Genomic DNA, 22,747 nt, shown 5'->3' on the forward strand with positions numbered 1-22,747 from the left:
CCTGTCACTGCTGTCCTCCACTACCCCGGTCCTCACCAGAAGCCACCAACTCTTGTGACCAGTTTCGTTTTGCTGGAGCCTTCCACATGTGGCATGTGCATCCATTCGTGCTAATTATCTTTTTCCTGCAGGGCAAAGACCATATTCCTAACTCTGAAACCTTGAGAACTATTCTTTAAATTTTTTTTTTTAATCTCCCCGATGTTTTTACAAGTCGGCCACAGGAGTATATTTAGCAGCGTTACCAACGCCTAGTGGAATTCAGATTGCTGGGAAGACTCCCAATGATGGCTCCTACGAACAGCATATCTCTCATATGCAAAAGAAGATAAATGACACGATTGCCAAGAACAAAGAGTTATATGAAGTCAATCCTCCAGTAAGTAAACTAAATCTATATTGTGAATACAGAAGTTATTTTTTAGGTGTTAGTATATTTTTAGGTTATATTATTTTGGACATTAAAGATTTATTCCCCACTGTTTACATTTGCTCTTCTCATTACTTATTCTTTTACTTCCCTTTACATCTATGCTTAATGTCTCCTTTTTTAGGAAGGCTCACTCTGACCGCTATATTTAAGAATTGTATTCATTATTGTAGGCACCCTGTCAGATTTATACAGGACAGGTTAATTGGAGTGCAAACAAGATAAATGGGTATGAAAGTACTCCATAGATTAGTGTGTTATGAAACCGTAAGGTAGTAGTCTTTCATAGGTTATGCGTTAGTGATGAACATTTAAAACTACATTTTTGAAAAGCTTTTTCTTATAACTTTGTTTTTTTTTTAAAAAAAGATAGATCTGTTACACTGACAATTAGCTTTGCCTTTTGCGTTTGTGCTTACATGTCCACATTCTCCCAGTATTTCTTGTTGTGAGCAGATATTAGAACCTCTACTTAGCACTGATCTTTAGCTATCTAATCGAAAAAGCTGATGAACCCATGTAGGAGTGCATCATACACTGACCTCAAAAAGATAACTATTGTAACTACCAAAGTTTATTTAGCTTAATAAGTTGCAGAGCAAATACATATGTAATATATGTGTTATGTATACACACACACATACACCTATTGTGTTTCTCATTTTGCTATGTGGAGATTTGAAAAATTACCACTGGATAAGAAAAGATATAAGACCCCGGCCGGTGGTTCAGTGAATAGAGCATTGGCCCTGCATAAGGACATCCAGGTTTGATTCCCAGTCAGGGCATACAGGAGAAGTAACCATCTGCTTCTTCCCTTCTCCCTCTCCCCATTCTCCCTCTTCTGCTCTTGCAGCCAGTGGCTCATCTGGTTCAAGCTTGGCCCCTGGCACTGAGGATAGTTCCATCAGGGTACATCAGCCTCGGTGCTAAAAATAGCTCAGTATCTGAGCATTGGCCCCAATGGGTTGTCGGGTGGATCCTGGTCAGGGCATGCAGGAGTCCGCCTCATTATCTTCCCTCCTCTCACCTAAAAAAAAAAAAAAAAAAAAAAAAGATAAAAAAGAGTAGAATCATATTTGTAGACATAAATCTTTAATTCTTTATAGACTTATTAGGACTTTAAAATACTGAGCAGAAAATGCCTTCTAAGCTGGAAGGACTGCCAGTTAGTTCCCTACTCATTGTAGTTTCCTCTCTGTACCTTACTTGTCAGTAATGCCTTGCTATGTCTATGATATATATATATGTTTTTGAATTAGTGTGTCAAGGCTGCTGTTATCAGTTAAAGGAAACATCTATATACATATATACATACTCTATAAAAGGTTAATTTGTCATAAAGCTTTTAATTAAATATAGACTTTAAATATATTTTATAGGCTTCCGCTCACAGGTAGTTGTTTGTTAATGTAAAAATTTAAAACCAAACCTAAGTATGCAAATATCAAATCATTGTGTTGTACACCTGAAACTACTATAACATGTCAATTATACCTCAATTTTTTTTTTTAAAAAAGACCAGTTTAAAAAAAAGACTCTGAAAAATACGGTCTTATATAATACAAAGCAATTATATTTCTTTTAGGAGATATCTGAAGAGATTATAGGATCACCAATCCCAGAACCTCGACAACGCTCGAGACTGTTAAGATCTCAATCAGAAAGCTCTGATGAAGTTACAGAATTGGACCTTTCACATGGGAAGAAAGATGCTTTTGTTTTAGAGGTATTGTAATGGACTAATTTCTGAATTTTTTTAGATGTGTACTTTAACAATCAATCTTAAATAGATGTGATTTTTTGTATCATTACAAGTTATATGTGTATAAAAATATTTTATTATAGAAATTACAGTAAACTTGAGAATATCAGAACTTGATAATATATTTTTTGTTCAACACCAGAAGATTGTTATAATAATGCAGGTGGGTCTGGAAAAATTAATATATGGGTTGAAAGAAAATTAAAATAATATTAAACTTTTGACCTATTTTTTGTAAACTTGAATGAATTTAATTAAGAAATTTTAGTGCTATTCTTTTACTTACTATAATTACCTTCTTTATTTGTTACAACATTTTACTTTAATTATAATATTTTTACATTTAATGATATAGGCACTGTGAATTCAGATTGTAGTGTTTTCTTGCTGAATTCAGAGGCTGTTGTTGAACTTTGATTATAAAAATACACTCAGAACTAGCTTTTCTGGAAAATAAAAGTGGCACAAAAGGTTCATGGTGCTTCTTCTTCCTCAACAAATTTGCTCCCCCTGACCTCCGTTCTAGAGCTTTCAAAGGGCTAGATTCCTTTGATATTGAAGGAAAAAGAAGTAAATGAAGATGCTCAGAAATGTTCCAGTAAGGTACCAGTTGAAAGAAAAAGCAGCTGCCTTGATCTCAGTGAAGCAGTAACCGATGGTGGAGTTGTACTGGAATGTGATTGGAGTTCTGAAGAGTCTAGAACAGTGCCTGTGCATGTGATCAGGTTGTCAGTCCTGGGAGATGCACAAGGCTTAACTGTGATAAGAGTGTTAATTTGTAGAAAACTTAAACTGTATGGATGTGTGCTTTTTCTCATTTTTTTTATGGGCTGAGAATGGAAAAATAATGAAAATTGGTGTAGAATATGCCAGGTTAAGGAGGTAAAAGAACCCAGGGTACTGTTTAGAGCAGTGCCCCTCAGAGTGGGCTGTGAGTGCCTGGAGTGTTGGCACTGACTGGGTTCTTGTAAGAAATACAGATTCTGGGACCCTTACTTCAGACCTACTGACTGAAAAGTTCAAGATGGGGCCCAGGAATCTGTGTAACAAACTCTTCATGTGATTCTTAGCATTACCTGAAGTTTGATCGAAAGCACCATTGACATTTCTGGTCCTGGAATCCTAAGTAGGGAACAGAAGTGCTTCAAATGTGGGTAGAAGACGGGGAGGCAAAGTGCAGATTCAGTAAGAGAAAAGACTGAAGGACAGGATGGTAGTTGGAGAATGCTGGAGAGCTGGGTGTGGCAGGATTTGGAGCGTAGCACTGAGGTGTGGCCGTGACTGTGGATAGCTAAGGTAAAGGGAACGTGAAAATGGTTCTGGAAGTCCCAGCAGTGATGTGAGTGGAAGCTCAGAGTGTGTGAGTCAGGACTTACACCCTTGATATATAGGTCAATGTCAGTATGTGTCCAGTTGGGTATTTTCTCTCTTTAGTAGTCATAATGGAATACTGTGATATAAGAAAAATAGGATTTGAACTTATTTCTTTAGACATGCCTTTAAATTTATCCCTACAGAATTTTGTTTTAAAGCCATTGTATATTTAATAAAAAAGATTGTGTTTTTCTAATTGCATTATATTTATTTACACAAATAGAGATAATGATTGCTTATCAAAGAAAATTAATATCTTCTTTGGAAACATGCCATCATCGAGGATTGAGAACAGGCTCATTAAAAAAAAAAAAAAAGAAATAAAAAGGCACTAACCTGACCAGGCTATGGCACAACTGATAGAGCGTCGGACTGGGACGCAGAGGACCCAGGTTCGAGACCCCGAGGTCGCCAGCTTGAGCACAGGCTCATCTGGTTTGAGCAAAGCTCACCAGCTTGGACCCAAGGTCGCTGGCTCAAGCAAGGGGCCACTTGCTCTGCTGTAGCCCCCCCCCCCCCCCCACACACACACCTTCAAGGCACATATGAGAAAGCAATCAATGAACAACTAAGGTGATGCAATGAAGAATTGATGCTTCTCATCTCTCTTCCTTCCTGTCTGTCTGTCCCTATCTATCCCTCTCTCTCTGCCTCTGTCAAAAAACAAAACCCCCCACTAAATATACTTATAAAATATTTCATTTACAAATATTTATAATTATTAGTGTGGAGAAATTTACAGATATTTGAAATTGTTTTTCAAGTTTTATATATATATTTTTTAATTTTTTTACAGGGACAGAGAGTGAGTCAGAGAGAGGGATAGATAGGGACAGACAGACAGGAACAGAGAGAGATGAGAAGCATCAATCATCAGTTTTTCGTTGCGACACCTTAGTTGTTCATTGATTGCTTTCTCATATGTGCCATGACCGTGGCCCTTCAGCAGACTGAGTAATGCCCCTGCTCCAGAACCAGTGACCTTGGGTCCATGCTAGTGAGCTTTTTTGCTCAAACCAGATGAGCCCACGCTCAAGCTGGCTATCCTGGGGTCTCGAACCTGGGTCCTTCCGCATCCCAATCTGACGCTCTATCCACTGCGCCACCGCCTGGTCAGGCTCAAGTTTTATATTTTAATTTAAGGAAAATTTCTCTATTCTTTTGACTCATGTTTTCTATTTAGTAAGTAATATTTTCTAAAATGTGAAATGAGTAGTAAATATCTACTTATGTAATAGTTTCAATCTTTCTATTTTCAGGTTGATGACACAGACGCTATGGAAGATGTACATTCTCTGCTTACTGATGTTCCTCCTCCTTCTGGTAAACAGAAAAAAATACCTTTGAGATGAGACTGTCTTTTTTTTTTGCCCATCAGTATTTTGGTTGATAATTATTATGGAACTAACTTTTTTTCTTTTTTTGGAACTAACTTTATTTTAAAGGCTTTATTGATATCACATCCTGTCATGTGCTTTGCTGCTAAAAACATAGTTTTAAAGTATACATAAGTCAGAACTTAGGTGTTAGAACTTTAATCCTTTTCTGATTATGCGTTTTTAAAAAACTAATAATTTATTAAGATGGTATAAAGTTTAGATAGTATAAAGTTTTCTGAATTTATATAGTTTTAGAAAAGGAATGAATGGTTCTTACAATTAACTTTTTATAAAAATTGAAAAAATGTTATTTTTAACACAAAAATAAATGATATATTGTCATATGTTTTAACTATAATTTATTTTGACAGGCTTTTATAGTTGCAATACAGAAATTATGCCTGGTATAAATAATTGGACATCTGAGATACAGGTGAACCTTTCATTTTTAATTTTAAGCAAATACAGCTTAAGTAATTTCAGTAAATTCTTCTTAATGTATGTTTTTTTTTAACATCCTTATTGCAATTAAAATGTTCCCCTTTTTTATAGCACATTAGTTATTATTGTTCATTATCTGGCAGTTCTATTAACTGTTGAATTTACTGGTAAAAATAATAGAATGACATGCAATCGTATCTCTCTATATTTAGATGTTCACATCAGTAAGAGTAATTCGATTAAGCAGCCTTAACCTAACTAATCAAGCCCTGAACAAGAACTTTAATGATCTCTGTGAAAATTTGCTCAAGGTAGGAGCCTTCTGACTAACTATATTTTAGTCAAAACTCCTAAGAATCATGAAATTTAAAATGAAAAAGTGTATAGATTGTCTGGAATACCTTACACAGTTATGGGCTAAGTTATTTTTATTTACATGTCAATCATTACTCTGCCATCAGGCAAAATGTTAAAGTTGTCCTATCTTAATATCCTGTCCTTTAAAAGAAATATATTTTAAGTTATTTTATGGCTTTATACTTTATAAAAATTAATTGTGTATGTGTAAATTTAAAATACCTTTTTCTTATATTAGTTTCTATGACCAATAAATGTGATTAAACCTTATTATCTGCTTAAATACTAAAAATGTATTCTTTTTGTGTGTGTGTGTGACAGAGACAGAGAGGGGGCAGATAGGGACAGACAGACAGGAAGGAGAGAGATGAGAAGCATCAGTTCCTCATTGCAGCTCCTTAGTCTCTTTAGTTATTAATTGATTGCTTTTTCATATGTGCCTTAATGGGGGGGGGGCTGCAGCAGAGCGAGTGAACCCTTGCTCAAGCCAGCAACCTTGGGTTCAAGCCAGTGACCTTGGGCTTCAAGCCAGCGGCCCTGCGCTCAAGCCAGATGAGCCCATGTTCAAGCTGGCGACCTCAAGGTTTTGAACCTGGACCCCTGCATCCCAGTCCAATGCTCTATCCACTGCACCACTGCCTGGTCAGGCAAAAAAATGTATTCTTAATGTAAGGACAGACAAAATAGAAGTGGACCAGCTTTGTTTAATCCTTTAAACTTTCCATTTGCCATAATATACTGTGCATTAAAACGTCAGTTTTTGTGAACTGTTAAATTAAAAGTGATATTACTAATATTTTCTATTATATAGAGCCTGTATTTCAAACTACGGTCTATGATTCCCTGCTGCCTTTGCCATGTAAATTTTACAGTGTCTCTGCCTGAAGATGAATTAATTCAGGTAATTAAGATTCAGTCTATTATTAAAGAAGATTTCTATCTCTTATCTGATCAGTTTTAATAGTATGAATTTGCCATAATTAAGTCAGTATACACTGCTTTAATTCAAAATATTTTAAACATATTAGTATGAGTCAGAATGTGTATATTTCATTTTTCTGAACTCTGGTTATCTGAAGGTGGACTCACGTTTGTGTTCCTGCATACAAATAGTAGGATTTGTACTTACCTGGGATTTCTGCAGTCCCTTTCCTTTACACAAGGTGCTTGAGCGCTTTCTGGAATATCAGAGTTTCAGTGTACATGTTGGGCTTAGTTATAGTATGAATATCTGAGCTGATGTACAATCTTGACTAGGAAAGGCAAATTAACTAATTAGTAGAAGTTGTTCTGTGGTACTGAATAACGTGTAAGAAACTTGTTTCGGCAGTGATTATTTTGCTAACTTAATTATTTCTGTGATTCTAGGTTACAGTCACAGCAGTTGCAATAACTTTTGACAAAAATCAGGCCTTACAGACCGCAAAACCACATGTTGAAAAGTCACTACAAAGAGGTAAATCTACAGTGTGATGAATGGGATTGTAGTTCATATTTGTCTACTTTATAGTTCGGTGATAAACGTTATAGTTCAATGATAAAATTCAGAGGATAGGTTGGTTAAATAGATGAATTGTTTCTTGAAGAGAATCTGCCATTTTGTTTATCTTTATTAAGGTAACTGTGTGCATAATAAGCACATGGCTGGGTTGATGCTTTTCTCACATGAGTAGATGGTTGACTACATTTACATAGCGATAGTGCTGTTTTATAGACTTAAATTGTAGCGTATTAATTCTGCAGTAATTTAGAGGCTCCTGTTGTAGCATTTCAAAGGAGGTCCTCAAGACATGAGAAACTACTGATATAGTTAAGCATCATGTGTTTTTCTCAGGAAAGGTCTAATAGTATTCAACAGATGCTTAGAATTGTTTATCCAGTAAAACTTAGCAAGTACCATTCTTGATATATTTCAAAGAAATTCAAGTTATTAAAAACCATTTATGTGTTCTGAAAAAAAGGGCAAGGAAGTACTATACTTTCTAAAGTTTAGTGACTCATTGGCTGAATGAAAACTCATGATTCATCTAAAATTTTTTTAAGTTGCTTGCATTCTACATATATAGTATTGCATTAATTATGAACAAGTATGTGTTCAGATATTTATCAAAGAAGATAAGTTAAATCATAGGACTAGAAAGGTATAAAGAGTAGGATACTAATAAAAATTAGGGGACCAGGGAATGTGCAGATACCCCAGTACTTGCAGCCTTTTGTATAGTGCATTTTCACCAATGAAATAAAAGTTGGTTTTGCATCTCATTTGCATAATCGAACAACTTTCTTTGACTTGTTTGCTTTTCTGATGTTCTTGTTCAGTTAAAAAAAATCAAATGCTTCTTTTTATCTCTTCATATTCATTTTGAAATGTCCCCTAATTTTTGTAAACAGTGTATTTGCAAGGCTCTGTGCTAAGAGATTTACCAGTATTATCTTTTTTTTTTTTTTTTTTTTTTTTCTTATTTAGAGAAAGAGAGGGCGAGAGAGACAGAACAGATAGGAAAGGAGAGAGATTAGAAGCATCACTTCTTTGTTGTGGCACCTTAGTTGTTCATTGATTGCTTTCTCATATGTGCCTTGATTGGGGGCTCCATTGACCCCTTGCTCAAGCCAGTGACCTTGGAGTCATGTCTATGATCCCACGCTCAAGCCGGATGAGCTCGTGCTCAAGGTGCTGAGCCTGCCCTGAAGCCGGAAACCTTGGGGTTTTGAACCTCGATCCTCAGCATCCCAGGCTGACACTCTATTTACTGTGCCACGGCCTGGTCAGGCAACATTATCTTTTTCTAATCACACAATAAACCTATCTCAGGGAAGGCAGCACCACTCTCAGCATCAGGGAGGTGAAGGGTCCCCATGGGAGCAACCAAGATGAAAAGAACCAAACTAAATTGGGAGGGGGAATATATATATTATCTTAGATTCTTAATTTTTAAAAATTAATAATAGATTATTACTAAATAACTAGTGTTTTTATTACTTCTTAAGCCTCTACAGATAATGAAGAACTCCTACAGTTTCCACTGGAACTCTGTTCAGATTCACTACCTTCTCATCCTTTTCCACCTGCTAAAGGTTGGTTAAATAAGGAAAATGTAAACACACATCCTGGTTTCTAGTGTCTTTCACTTGCTTTGTTATTGTAGGTAGTCCTACTTAATCTTAAAATGGACCTTATTCTTCATTCCCTCATTGTATCTTCATGTTCATAGGGGGAGAAAGTAATGTTCTTTTATTTCACTTCTCAAGTAATCTCAGCATATATTATTAAGATAATTTTTCATATGACACACCATTAATATATATTAAATTCATTAAAGTTTATTTTTAGAGGTTTGGATTTTCCAAAGTAATTATTTACACAATATATTTGAAATTTATGTTATATTTGGTGAATTTTTGTTTTAGCAATAATGGAACCTTTATAAAATTTTTCATTTTAGGCCCTGGCCGGTTGGCTCAGTGGTAGAGCATCGGCCTGGCGTGCGGGAGTCCCGAGTTTGATTCCCGTCCAGGGCACACATGAGAAGTGCCCATCTGCTTCTCCCCCCTCCCCCCTCTCCTTCCTCTCTCTCTTCCCCTCCCGCAGCCAAGGCTCCATTGGAGCAAAGTTGGCCCGGGAGCTGAGGATGGCTCTATGACCTCTGCCTCAGACGCTAGAATGGCTCTGGTTGCAACAGAGCGACACCCCAGATGGGCAGAGCATCGCCCCCTGGTGGGCATGCCGGGTGGATCCCGGTCGGGCACATGTGGGAGTCTATCTGCCTCCCCGTTTCCAGCTTCGGAAAAATACAAAAAAATAAATAAATAAAATAAAATTTTTCATTTTGAAAATGACAACAAACTACTTATTTTATTATTTTTTGTGTGTATGTGACAGAGAATCAGAGAGAGAGACAGAGAGAAGGACAGATAAGAACAGACAGGAAGGGAGAGAGATGAGAAGCATCAATTCTTTGTTGCGGCACCTTAGTTGTTCATTGATTGCTTTCTCAATTTAGTAGTAATGTGAGAAAGGGATGTGCTTTCTGCCTTTTAGGTGCCTTGTGTACAATTGAGGAACATTTTTAGGTACTTACAAGGTGCTGCCATTTTTTCAAATACAAAATGATTGTTCCTTAACTTAATAATAGTAAATCTACTTAGAGCTGTACACTTTTGGAGAAAAAGGTAGTTTTTTCCCCATCTCTCTTCTGATTTCAGTGTAATTTTTCTTATAAAATTTATAGTATTGTACCTGATGTTATAATGTTACATGTATAATTAATGTAGTTTGTGTTTTTTCCTAAATATTTTATTCTGAGAAATGATAAATTTATTATTTAAAACCATATTGGCTTTTCTAATTTTTATATTTTATAATACAAATGAAATTTTATGATTTCTACTGTCAGTTATGTTATCTGATACCAAATTAGATGTAACGCAGAGTAATTTTATATTCACACTGCATGTTTCTCAGTAGAGTATGAATCAGTGCAAAGCCTGGCCAAGTAGATAACTAGATCCTGTCCCTTATTTTGAAGATGCAAGGAAGAGCTGCTTTCAGATTCTGAACTTCCTAACATGAGTAACTGTGGTCCTTTTTCCTTTCTGTCTAAATTAAAATTCTGATTTAAAAGTCCATGGAGAATTTTTGCATACCTAAACTTCCTTGAAAGAATAGTGAGGAAAAGTCAAATCCAAAGATAATCTGAGTTCAAATTTATAAATTAAATACAGCTTCCTGAATAAAATGTAGATCTGTCAAAAATCTCTCTTGAACTGACTAGATAGAATTTAAAAAGAAAATACTTAATTTATACAGAAACTTGTCTTTAAGAAAGAGTTCCAAGGGTTTAGGTATCATTTTATTTATCCTTACCCTAAAATGTGGGGGGAAAGCAATCAACAAAAACATTTTGATTAATTGCTAAACTGTGGGAATATATATGTGTATTTGGGGTCCCTGTTAGCTCTATTTTACCATGTTCATAGCTATGGACTTTTTTTTTTTTAACTCTGTGAGAGGAGGGGGTGGGGCAGAGACAGACTCTTGCATGCCCTGGAACCAGTATCCACCTTGCAAGCCCACTAGAGGGCGATGCTCTGCCCATCTTGAGCGTTGCTCTGCTGCTCATCTGCTCAGCAATGGAGCTCTTCTTAGGCCTGAGGCAGAGGCCATGGAGCCATCCTCAGTGCCGGGGCCAACTTGTCCAATCAAGCCATGGCTGCAGGGGGTAGGGGGAGAGAAGCAAGAGGGGAAACAGTGAAGAAGCACATGGGCTCTTTTCCTGTGTGCCCTGACTGGAATCGAACCTGGGACATCCACACACTGGGGCCAACGTTCAACCACTGCACCAACCAGCCAGGGCCCATAGCTACTGAATTCTATAGGTAGATTTAAACTGTAAGTTTGCCTTATCTGTATTGATCATTTTTAGTCTCTGCAGTAACTTTCAAAATGTTTCCAAAGGTAATTGTAATTAGTATTTCTTGCCATTAGTATAATTTGTACAAATGATACTGTGTGGACTGAAGAACAAGGAAAGAAGAATTTGAGTGGAGTAAGTAATACTTGAACAATACCTAAAATATTTGCAATTCAGAAGGGACCTTGAGGTGGATTAGTAAAGCAACCCACCCAGGGTCGCTTTTCAGTTCTGCTACTAATAAGTGTGAGAACTCCGGCCAACTGAAACCTCAGTTCATCCGCAAGATGTGACAGGATTGAAGTCCCTCTAGCATTTAAAATTCTCAGCTTCCTTGGGGTTAGTTTATGGTTCTTTGATTATTAACATACTCTCCCATTAAAAACAAATCAATAGCTAAGTTATGTCTAAAGTCACACTGAGCTTAAAGTTTCCCAGATTGCTTCTAATCAGTTAAACCAATAATTTTTGAATCATGGAGTTTATTCAGAGGAGCCTCATGACTTCCCAGGAGGCAGAGTGAGTGGGGGGGGAACTGAGGAGGGTGGGAGAGTGAGCAGATAGGCACTGTTTCCCCAACCCGACCTCTGAGCTAGAACAGCTTCTATTCAGTGCTTTTTCGTACGTAAATGTTTTCTATATCTGATTTTGTTTGAAGAAAGTGTTTAAAAGTTGTAAAACAGCTGAATTAAATCATTTCACCTTTATTATCATCATCACCATCATCATCTTCATAATGATCAATATCATCACAACTAATACTAATGTGTATAAAACATTTTATACTAAGTGCCAAACTGAAAAACCTATGTGCTTTTCCTAGGATATTACATTTCAGAATCATTATTAGACACTAAAAAGTTTATCTGTACCTGTTGTGAATAGTTGTGTAAATTATGGTGTATGTTGCATGTTCATTTATTGTCTTTGTTCTCTCAGAGTCTTTTCACGAGAACGTGGGCTCTACCAAATATATTTGAAAAAGTTATCATAAAGAAAGTATTTTTAAAGATTTGAGGATAGGATGAGTTTTGAGAAGGTCTGAGGAATGTTATAATAGAATGTTATAACATGAATGTAGGAACTGGGCATTATAGCATGAAGAAATGCTTTGACTACAGAATGGAAATACCTGGAATAAGCATAATAATTTACAGGAAGCAGGCAGGAGAGAGAAAGGTAAGAAGTGCTAGGAATAAATGCTCAAAACGTCTCTACTTATATGCAACCAAAGAGGCTTAAAAGTCAGCCACTAATACCGAGAAGTAAATGAATATATAGTTTTTATAGTTTTGTTAGTTCAGTTAGCTGAGCTGATAGAACTTTTTCTTTTTTTAATTCTGAAAACTTTGGATTCTAATTTATTTTAAATGTTCTTATCACAAATAGGATGATTTGTTAACATTTTCGTTTCCTTTTATGTTGACAGAGTAGTTCCAAGAGCTAAGCACAGTATGTTTATTAGTACTTCCATCTTTTCACTTGTAGATAAACCTTTTTTTATCTTTTCATGTTTATTGAAAATGAATGAATATTATGTAAAGAAAAAATGCTTCAAGTACAAGTATCCTCATTCTGTGTGTAGAGTAAGCCTGGGCCTGAATTGTCCATCCATTTCAATTTTTCCCTTCCATCTTTTGTTATATTTGATTTTGTTCCTCAAGGTAACAAAATAGTTTGAGGCATGTCTCAAATTTGTGGTTGACTTGGTGTTACCTTGCTAGTTATCTTGATTTTTCTGATTTGAAATATTAAAAGGTGCTGAGCTGAAATAATTTCTTAAAGGATATTATCATATGAAGGTCATCAAAAATATTTTGATGAACACTGGGGATCATAGATGATGTGGCATTTACATAAGTCACTTATTTTCACATGAGGCTGTGTTATGAAGGAAAAAAGGTAGAGCAAATTTTTGTACCACTTTCTTAATGTTTTTTCTGACTATTAATATCTACACTTCAGTTTCTCTGAAATAGTTTGAGGCTTTAAAATGATATATATAGAAAAAGATAAAAAATAGTAAAAATGGGGAATCTGAGTGAATATTAAATGAGTGAAAAGTAAAAAAAATCAGTAAGATATTTATTTATTTAGAAAACATTTTAAAATTTTATTTAGAAAATTGACTTTAACAGGGTGACATTGATTAGTAAGAGTACACAGGTTTCAGGTAAATGTTTCTATAGCATTTGAACTGTTGATTATGTTGTATACCCATCACCCAAAATCAGATCATTTTCTGTAACCTTGTATTTGTCCCTCTTTACACCCTTCACCCCACCCTCTCCTCCATTCCCCTCTCTCACGTCCCCTTTCCCTGGTAACCACTTTACTTTTTTTTATCTGTGTCTATGAGTCTCAGTTTTATGTCCCACCTTTGTGTGAAATCATGCAGTTCTTAACTTTTCCTGATTACTTATTTTCTTCAGTGTAATGATTTCAAGGTCCATCCATGTTGTTGTAAATGATCCTATGTCATCATTTCTTATGGCTGAGTAGCATTCCATTATAGGTACCACATCTTCTTTATCCAGTCTTCTATTGAAGGATACTTTGGTTGTTTCCATGTCTTGGCCACCGTGAACAATGCTGCAATGAACATGGGGCTGCATGTGTCTTTATGTACCAGTGTTTTTTAGTTTTTTGGCTAGATACCCTGTAGAGGGATTGCTGGGTCATATGGTCATTCTGTTAATTTTTGAGGAACCACTATACTTTTTTGCATAATGGTTGTACTAATTTGCATTCCCACCAGCAGTGAATAAGGGTTTCTTTTTCTCCACAATCTCTCCAACACTTCTTATTACCTGTCTTGTTGATAATAGCCAGTCTAACAGGTGTGAGGTGGTATCTCATTGTAATTTTGATTTGCATTTCTCAAATAGCTAGTGAAGATGAGCATCTCTTCATATATCTGTTTGCCATTTGTATGTCCTCTTGGGAGAAGTATCTGTTCAGGTCCTCTCCTTATTTTTAAACTGGATTTTGTACCTGTTTGTTGCTTAGCTCTGTTCTTTATCTATTTTGGATATTAACCCCTTATCAGAGCTGTTGTTAGCAAATATCATCTCCTATTTAGTTGGCTGCCTATTTGTTTTGTTGTTCTTTTGCTGTGCAGAAGCTTTTTAGTTTGATATAGTTCTATTCATTTATCTTTGCCTTTACTTCCCTTGCCTTTGGGGTCAAATTTATAAATTGTTCTCTATGGCCAAGGTCCATGAGATTAGTATTTGTTTTCTTCTATGTAATTTATTGTTTTGGATCCTATATTTAGGTCTTTGATCCATTTTGAATTAATTTTTGTGCAGGGGGACAAACTGTAGTCGTTTATTCTTTTGCATGTGGCTTTTAATTTTCCCAGAACCAATTATTGAAGAGGTTTTTTGTGTGTTTTTGGCTCCTTTCTTGAAGATGATTTGACCCTATATATGTGGTTTTATTTCTGGGCTCTTGATTCTGTTCCATTGGTTCCATTGGTCTGTATGTCTGTTTTTCTGCCAATACCATGCTGTTTTGATAATCTTGTCTCTGTAGTATAATATGAAGTCAGGTAGTGTGGTACCTCCAGCTTCATTCTTTTTCCTCAGGATTGCTTTGGCTATTTGGGTATTTTTTATGGTTCCATACAAGCCTGGTAAGTTTTTGTTCTATTTGTTTAAAAAATTACATTGGGATTTTGATAGGGATTGAATTAAATTTATATATTGCTTTGGGTAATATGACCATTTTAACTATCCAATCCATGAACATGGAATATTTTTCCATTTCATTTTGTCTTTTTCAATTTTTTCCAATAGTGTTTTGTAGTTTTCAATAAATAGAGCCTTCATATCCTTTGTTTATTCCTAAGTATTTTATTTTTTGTTGCAATTGTAAAAATAATTGTTTTTTTTAGTTTGTTTTCCAGTGTTTCATTGTTGGTGTATAGGAAAGCACTGGATGTCTGTATATTGATTTTATATCCTGTGACTTCACTGTATTGGTGTGTTGTTTCTAATAGATTTTTGGTGGTGTCTTATATATAATGCTCACAAAAATTAGGGGATTAGGGAATGTGCAGATACTCCAGTACTTTTAGCCTTTTGTAAATAGTGCATTTTCACCAATGAAAGAAAAGTGGGTTTTGTAACTCATTTGCATAATTGACCAACTTTCTTTGACTTGTTGTTTGCTTTTCTGTGATGTTCTTCTTTAATAAAAAAAAAAAATCAAAGGTTTTTTTTTATTTTTCATATTAATTTTGATATATCCCCTGATTTTTGTGAGCAGTATATTTTGGTGTTCCCTGATTTGATGTATATATATTAAGAAGTGTTATGTCTTCTTGATACAGTGTTCTCCTTGTTATTAATAATGTCTATCTTTGTCTCTGGTTACCTTTGTTGTCTTGAAGTTAGCATTGTCAGATATGAGTATGACCTGCTTTACTTTGGATATTACTTGCTCAGAGAATTATTTTCCAACCTTTCACTTTGAATCTACTTTGTCCTTGCAACTTAGTTGTCTCTTGAAGGCAGCATATGATTGGGTTTTACTTTTTGATCCAATCTGCTACTCTGTGCCTTTTTATTGGTGAGTTCAGACAATTTACATTTAGGGTAACTATTGACAGTTGAGGATTTTTTTATAGCTGTTTTCTGGTAGCTCTTTGTCTTGTTTGGTTCTTTTTTGTTTCTGTTTGTTGTTTTTGTTTGGTGATAATGCATACATCTTTCCCCTGTTCTTTATTTATTTATTTTTCCCCTGTTCTTTATTTTTAAGCTGAGTATTTCAGTAGTGGCATTTTTGCAGGTGGTTACCATTAGGTTATTAAGAGAAAAATGTTCATATGTACAAGAGTCCTTTGTCTTATGAGTGTTTCTGCATTCCATCCTCATTTGCTACTGCATTTCATTATTTTTTCCCTTTTATGTTATTGTTGTCACAGATTATCCTTGTTTTTATTGTGACCTTGTTGGAGATTTACTTGTGATTTTGATTTGTTTTGTTCTTTGTGTCTGGTTGAATAACTCCCTTGAGTATTTCCTACAGAGGGGTTTTCTGGTGGTAAATTCCCTCAGCTTCTGTATGTCTGTAAAAGTTTTTATTTCTCTTTCATACATATTTGAAGGATAACTTTGATGGATATAGTATTTTTGGATGGTAATCCCTCTCTTTTAATACTTTGAATATTTGAGTCCACTCTCTTCTGGCTTGTAGAGTTTCAGCTGAGAAGTCTGATGATAACCTAATGGGCTTTCCTTTATATGTTATGTTATTTTCCCTAGCTGCCTTGAGGATTCTCTCTTTGTCATTTATTTTTGACAATTTTATTACAGTGTGCCTTGTAGTAGGTCTGTCTGGGTTGTGATAACTCAATGTTCTGTTTGCTACTTGGATTTTAGGCTCTTTTTCCATAGGCTTGGGAAGTTCTCATCAATTATTTGTTTGAGTACGCTCTCCATTCCCTTCTCCCTCTCTTCTTCTGATATACCCATTGTTCTTATATTGCTTTTTCTGATGGAGTCAGACAATTCTTGTAGAGCTCTCTCAGTTTTTTTTTAATTGGGGAGCCTCTTTCCTTTCTCTTTGTAGCATCTCTTGTTGTCTGTCTTCGATGTCACTGATTCTTTCCTTATCTGGCTTGCTCTATTAGCTAAACTTGCTACCTCAGTCTTCAGTTCATGTATTGAGTTCTTCATTTGTGTTTTTAACGTTTCAATCTCCTTGGTGAGGTGTTTGTTTTGTTCATTAATTTGTTTTCTAAGTTCATTAAGTTGTCTATTGGTGTCCTCTTGCATCTCATTGAGTGTTCTTAGAACTTCCATTTTGAAATCTCTATCATCTAACTCCATAATTTTCATGTGATTGAGATGTTTTTCTAGAGATATTTTTATTTTCTTTCTGAGTTACATCTTTGTCTTGTGTAACCATGGTATTTGATTTCCTGTTTCTTGATGACATTTGAGAGTAGTATTGTTAATAACCCTAACCAAAAAAAAACAAAACACTAAAAAAAAAAAAAATTAAAATAAAAAAATACAATAAAAATTTTAAAAATTATGACAAGAAGAAAAACCACAGAAAAAAGATCAAAAGCAAACAAAAATATCAAAAACAAAACAACCCACAAAAATAAGAATAAAATATATAAAAAAATTTTAAAAAGGAATTCAAAAGAATAAAAAAGGAAAAAGGGGGAAAAAAGGAAGAATAAATTTTAGTTTTGAGAAGTTTCTTCCAGTAGGTGTCACTGTATTACACATTTTAGCTCTGTTAAGTTCCTGAGCTGTCCTCTGCTGACATGTTCATGTCACAGTGATGTAGGTGAGGCTGCAGTTGTGTTGGTGGGTGGGGTGTGTTGTGAGGGCTTTGTGGCTTCAGCTTTCCAGCTTTATGGCTTTAGCAATGGCAATCTCAGGCTTCCGGGTGCTCTTTCCCATGTCTCAACAGACCTTTAGTCCATTCAGTGCGAGATTTTTCAGGTGTGCCTGCAAGCCCAGCTGGAGTTATTTTGCTGAGTTATAGTTGTTCAATTTGTTGAAATTTCAGGAGGAGAGATCAGGAGTATCTCATGCCACCATTACTCTGACATTATCTCCCAAGATATTTCTTATAGACTGTAGTTAATCTCAAGAATCTCTAGACTTTTATACATGTAATTTTTGTAAAAGGTTAGAATATTACTTTAGATACATTTATAAAGATGTAAATCTTGAGATATTAGATACCATTATTGTAGGGTTTAAGAATTTAAATTAATGACAAAAGTATGAATTATATACTATAAATATTTCTTAAATACTTTATAAATCTAATCTATAATAGGATAAACATTTTCATTAAAATCCTGAGAGTTTTAAGACTTTATGGGTTTAATTAAGTCAATATTAGTTTTTATATACTATTATTGGATAAAAGTGTATAGAAGAAAAGTTTTTTATACCCACCTTGTTCCTGCTTTATGCTGTGACAATTTCCTTATGTTCAGTGGCATAAGCTATAGGCTGGCAAGATTATTCTTCTGGTTAAGCAGCTGTTGACTAATATGATAAGCATTGGCCAAAATCTGAACTTCTATATAAAAGAAAACAAGTTGGTTTATTTCTTTAATATGTTGTAATCTGTAATTAGGTATCCACATCAGAAGTGTTTTTAGTCTTTTTTTATTGTAGGTTTAATAAAAGTTACTTTTTCTTTTTGTTAAGTCAAATTTGATTTTAAAAGATAGGTTAACTTTTTAAATTTAATGACTTTCTTCACATTATTTTAAACTGGCAATTAGAAATGTAAATCTATAACAATTTCAGTTAGCTTTTATTTTTTCCATGCCAACTAATGATTCTGAATTCTTACAAGTATACATAATTCTTTATACTAGCTAAAATATCTTTTTATGTTAAGAATTCATTGCATGTCTGTTTTCTCTCTCTTTTTAAAATCTGTTTTGTCACAGTAACCAAATGATATCAACAATAAAAAGTTCTCCATGTTCTTGATGACCGCAACATCTATGGGAAATAATGAAGGGGGAGAAATGCTGAGAGGAAGGAGAGTGAGAAGAAAACAGAAACTAAAGAGAGGAAGATGTGTGACAACTTACCCACTAACTGGAAAGAAAAGAGAATTGATGGAGAAGTAGAGTTATGGAATCTTAGCTTCTTCAAGGCAGTGTGAGGACAGCGAAACCCGGAATCAGGGGGAGAGGGAGTAAAAAGCAAAGGAAAATTGAATTGAGTTACTGAGAGAAAACAGGGATTATTTTGAAGAGACAGTATAAAGAACGGTAGTGAGAGGAGGAGCAGATGCCTGGTAAAAGAGACAGGAAAACAGTAGAAGGCTGTGGAAGGAAAGAGACAAGTGATGTATGATGTTGTACACCTTTAGTTGGAAGCTTTAACAACTCAGAGAAGCTAATAATGGTCTTTGTCCTCTAACACATGTATTACTTTGTAGTAGAATTGTTTCCCTTTGAGTACTGTCCAAACTGAAGCTGTTTATATCTTTCTCTGTGCTTTAATAATTTTTAAGTATAATATGGCAATTTCATTATTGAACCACCAATATTTTAATATCATTATGGACAAAGTTTATATTGAATGTTCATATACTAACTTGGTCATTAAGCCATATTTTATAGATATAAGACTTAGCTAATAAATGCATTGTAGATTGATGGAAATGCAAAAAGGTACATAAACCAAAATTTTGATCATAGTAACTTAAAATGAAAAATGTTGAATTAGAGAAATACATCATGATTTTTAAAGACTCCAGAGCACATGCATTTTAATCTTCCAGAGAATCTTATTATAATTTGCAGGAAATTTTCAGTTCTAGTAATTTTCTTAGGATGTCTCAAATATTTTTTAATTACTCAGAGCAAAGATGGCATGTAAATTCTAATGATATAAAATAAGTAAGTGGTCAGAAGAATTAGTGGTCAATGTGTAAACTCATTGTAGCTAATCAATACCTTTGTCATTGGTATAACAAATTATTTAGGATAATAAAGAAGTCTCAAACTTTAGAAGCATTGAAACATGTATAATTGAGGGAGGAAGAATCCTTGCGAGTTTTTCCTTTTTGTCATCAATTTGCTCATTTTTACAAAACTGCTTTTAACTTAGTCCTCCTCTCCATGCCACTAGGGCTTGTTAAATATTGCTGGAATGTACTAAAAGAATAATAAAACCACATGTTCTATTTGCCATGTTAACTTTCCCTAAAAAGTTATAAGTGATACGAATAAGGGTTATCACTTATTTGTGCTTTTTAAAAAGGCAAAATAATGTCTTTTTTGTGTTCAGTGGGAAATGAAATTATAAGAGAAGAAGGCTGCTGTGTGGCTTACCTGAGACTGTCTTTGCAGCTAGAATGGGGACCTAGCATCAGAAATATTTGTCTCGGACTCTTCACATAGATCCACAAATGGCCCACAATTAAGTGTTAGCCCTCAACAAAGCCCAAGAGAGTTTTAATAAGATTTCGTTCCCTATAAAGTGTTCTTTTTAAAGTATTGGCATAGAGATGGCATATATAATTTTTCTTTTTAGTTAGAATTATTAGTTTATAAATGAGCCAGACAGCTCATGTCTGTAGTACCTTCTCTTCTGAAAAGCCTGTTACCTAGAAGGCACTTTGTGATCAGAAGGAGCAGTGCAGCTGAGAGCCGAGGCCGTGAGACATTGGAGGTGTTCAGATCACCCCTAGGTGCTCATGTTCACCTGCTGCCAGGACCAGCCCATCTTGGGTTTTTTCTTGGAGCGGAAAATGGAGGTCATAGCAAGCATATTAAAAGATGAACCTGCTCCCCTTGCGTGCAGCAAACCCTCTCATTCACCCTTTCCCTTAAGAATGTCTTTAGTTTTAAAACTTTGGGAGCTTTTTCTGTTTTTGTTTTTTCAGATTTTAATTCAAACACATTCATACTTGAGGGCCAGGAAGAAACATTTCCTTGCTTCTATTTTCTCTATTCCCATCTTTTGTAAAATTTTATGGGATAAGTAGTAAATGTACATGGTGACAAAATCAAATCCTATCAAAAATCATATAATCCAATAAAGCATTCTTTTTACTTCATTTCCCTTCCCAAGAGGCAACTACTCTTAATATCTTATTATCTATCTTTGCAAAGATATTTTTCCTTTTTAAAAAAACACAGATACTTTACACATCATTATGTACCTTTTTTTCTCCCACATGATATATTTAGAGATGGAAACAGATACTTTTTTTTTTTTGTATTTTTCTGAAGCTGGAAACAGGGAGGCAGTCAGACAGACTCCCGCATGCGCCCGACCGGGATCCACCCGGCCCACCCACCAGGGGGCGATGCTCTGCCCATCCGGGGCGTCGCTCTGTCGCAACCAGAGCCACTCTAGCGCCTGGGGCAGAGGCCAAGGAGCCATTCCTAGCGCCCGGGCCATCTTTTGCTCCAATGGAGCCTCGGCTGCAGGAGAGGAAGAGAGAGATAGAGAGAAAGGAGAGGGGGAGGGATGGAGAAGCAGATGGGCGCCTCTCCTGTTGCCCTGGCCGGGAATCAAACCCGGGACTCCTGCACGCCAGGCCGATGCTCTACCACTGAGCCAACTGGCCAGGGCAGAACAGATACTTTCTACATTTAAGTTCTTTTGGGGGGCTTTTGCCATTACATTATATATAGTTGCTACTAGGGAATCCCGTATTACCTAGGTAGTTTTGAAGTATAGTAGATAATTTCATTTTAGTAATTTACACATTTTTTTTAGCTTCCCCTCCTACCCCGACATTTAAAAACCTTTCATCAAATTCCTAATGCTGACTGTATTTCTTAGACTTCAACCCTCACCAAGGGCATATGAAAGCCCTGGTGCCCTCCTGGTATGGGTAAGCCTGGGGCCAGCCTCTTGCCATCTCAGCACTGGGTCTGTTTCTGTGCTGAGCTGTTCCCAGAGGTCTGGTAAGCCTCTGAATGTCCGTTCTGTGCCGGCCTTCTTCCTGTAAGCTCCATCTCTTCCTTCCAGTGCCCCTCAAGGTCCTATCCCGAGGGCTGTCCTTTCTAGATCGGCCGTCCAAGGGCTTGGTTATGGCATGTCCTCGCATAGTACCCCACCTAGTGATCCTGTTCATTGATCAGCTCTGCATTGTGAGAGGATGTCAACCACCGCGCACTCTCAGTATAAGTTAGTAGCCACCTGACCTATAAAAATGGGAGGGGGGATACTTCTATTGCATTCCATTATCAGAAGCATTCTATACAAATCTTACTCTTGAAAAGTATAACTTTTATTAGTTTAAGAATATTACTAAAATGTCAACACATTAGGCAAAGAAAAAATGCATTTACTTAGTTTATACATTTTTTTAAAAACTGGCTGACCAAATAATTCTAAGTGTTTCTTATGAGTTTTTTCTAACTTGACCACATATTTTTTCACTTACAAAATTCTTTAAAACAAAAACTCAAATATGCTAGTGTAGATAGAGCCTAAACATTAGAAATAGATGATTTTTTAATAGTTCTGTTTAAATTTGTACAATACCTTAAATATAATGAAAATATAAGATGTCAGAGAAAATTCTGGATGCTGCTTTTACCAGGTACTGGAAAGGAAGTGATTGGAGTTCTTGGTTATTTCAATGTAGAGCAGTCCCTTTTTCATTCTGCAAAGTCTTGATACAGCCAGAGGAAGCTGTTAATAGTGAGGTCCTTGACCAAATGGGTTGGTGGAGAGGGGGAAGGGCTATGGCTAGTAAGGAGCTCGTGTTTATCTGTCAAACGTCAGTCATTGCCTTGTCTGTAATTTTTAATCTTACTGGCTCTTCCCCCTACAAATATTTCCCTTCCATGCTTCATTTCACATTTTCTTCCCAATCCGTTGACCCTTTTCTCTGCTCAGTTTTCTCACATTCTGCTTTCATCCCATTAACATTTGTTACTCTGTTTATATTTTCTCAAATCTATGAAGTTTCTGAAACTCATTTCGTGTTATAATAACAAGTAGTCTTCCTTGGCATGTTTTTATTAACTGAGCTGGTTTTCATATATCAATAGAAATGGCATTTTAAACCTAAATATTTCTACTTGGTTTGCTTTTACAATGAAGCCATAAAGAGTTCCTCCTAT

The 22,747-nt window shown here is 35.5% G+C and overlaps 1 protein-coding gene across 15 annotated transcripts in view; it reads left to right on the forward strand.

Moving 5' to 3' along the window:
* C2CD5 (C2 calcium dependent domain containing 5) overlaps positions 1-22,747 on the forward strand; it is a 100,679-nt gene that overhangs the window by 72,193 nt on the left and 5,739 nt on the right. For all 15 annotated transcript variants that reach the window (XM_066354514.1, XM_066354517.1, XM_066354516.1 and 12 more), the window contains 8 exons: positions 215-379; positions 2,019-2,159; positions 4,829-4,892; positions 5,320-5,381; positions 5,602-5,700; positions 6,558-6,647; positions 7,115-7,202; positions 8,735-8,821. In XM_066354514.1, the coding sequence (XP_066210611.1) occupies positions 215-379; positions 2,019-2,159; positions 4,829-4,892; positions 5,320-5,381; positions 5,602-5,700; positions 6,558-6,647; positions 7,115-7,202; positions 8,735-8,821 (796 nt within the window). The remainder of the gene's footprint in view (positions 1-214; positions 380-2,018; positions 2,160-4,828; positions 4,893-5,319; positions 5,382-5,601; positions 5,701-6,557; positions 6,648-7,114; positions 7,203-8,734; positions 8,822-22,747) is intronic.

Source organism: Saccopteryx leptura, chromosome 1, assembly GCF_036850995.1.
Source record: "Saccopteryx leptura isolate mSacLep1 chromosome 1, mSacLep1_pri_phased_curated, whole genome shotgun sequence".
Taxonomy (NCBI): Eukaryota; Metazoa; Chordata; class Mammalia; order Chiroptera; family Emballonuridae; genus Saccopteryx; species Saccopteryx leptura.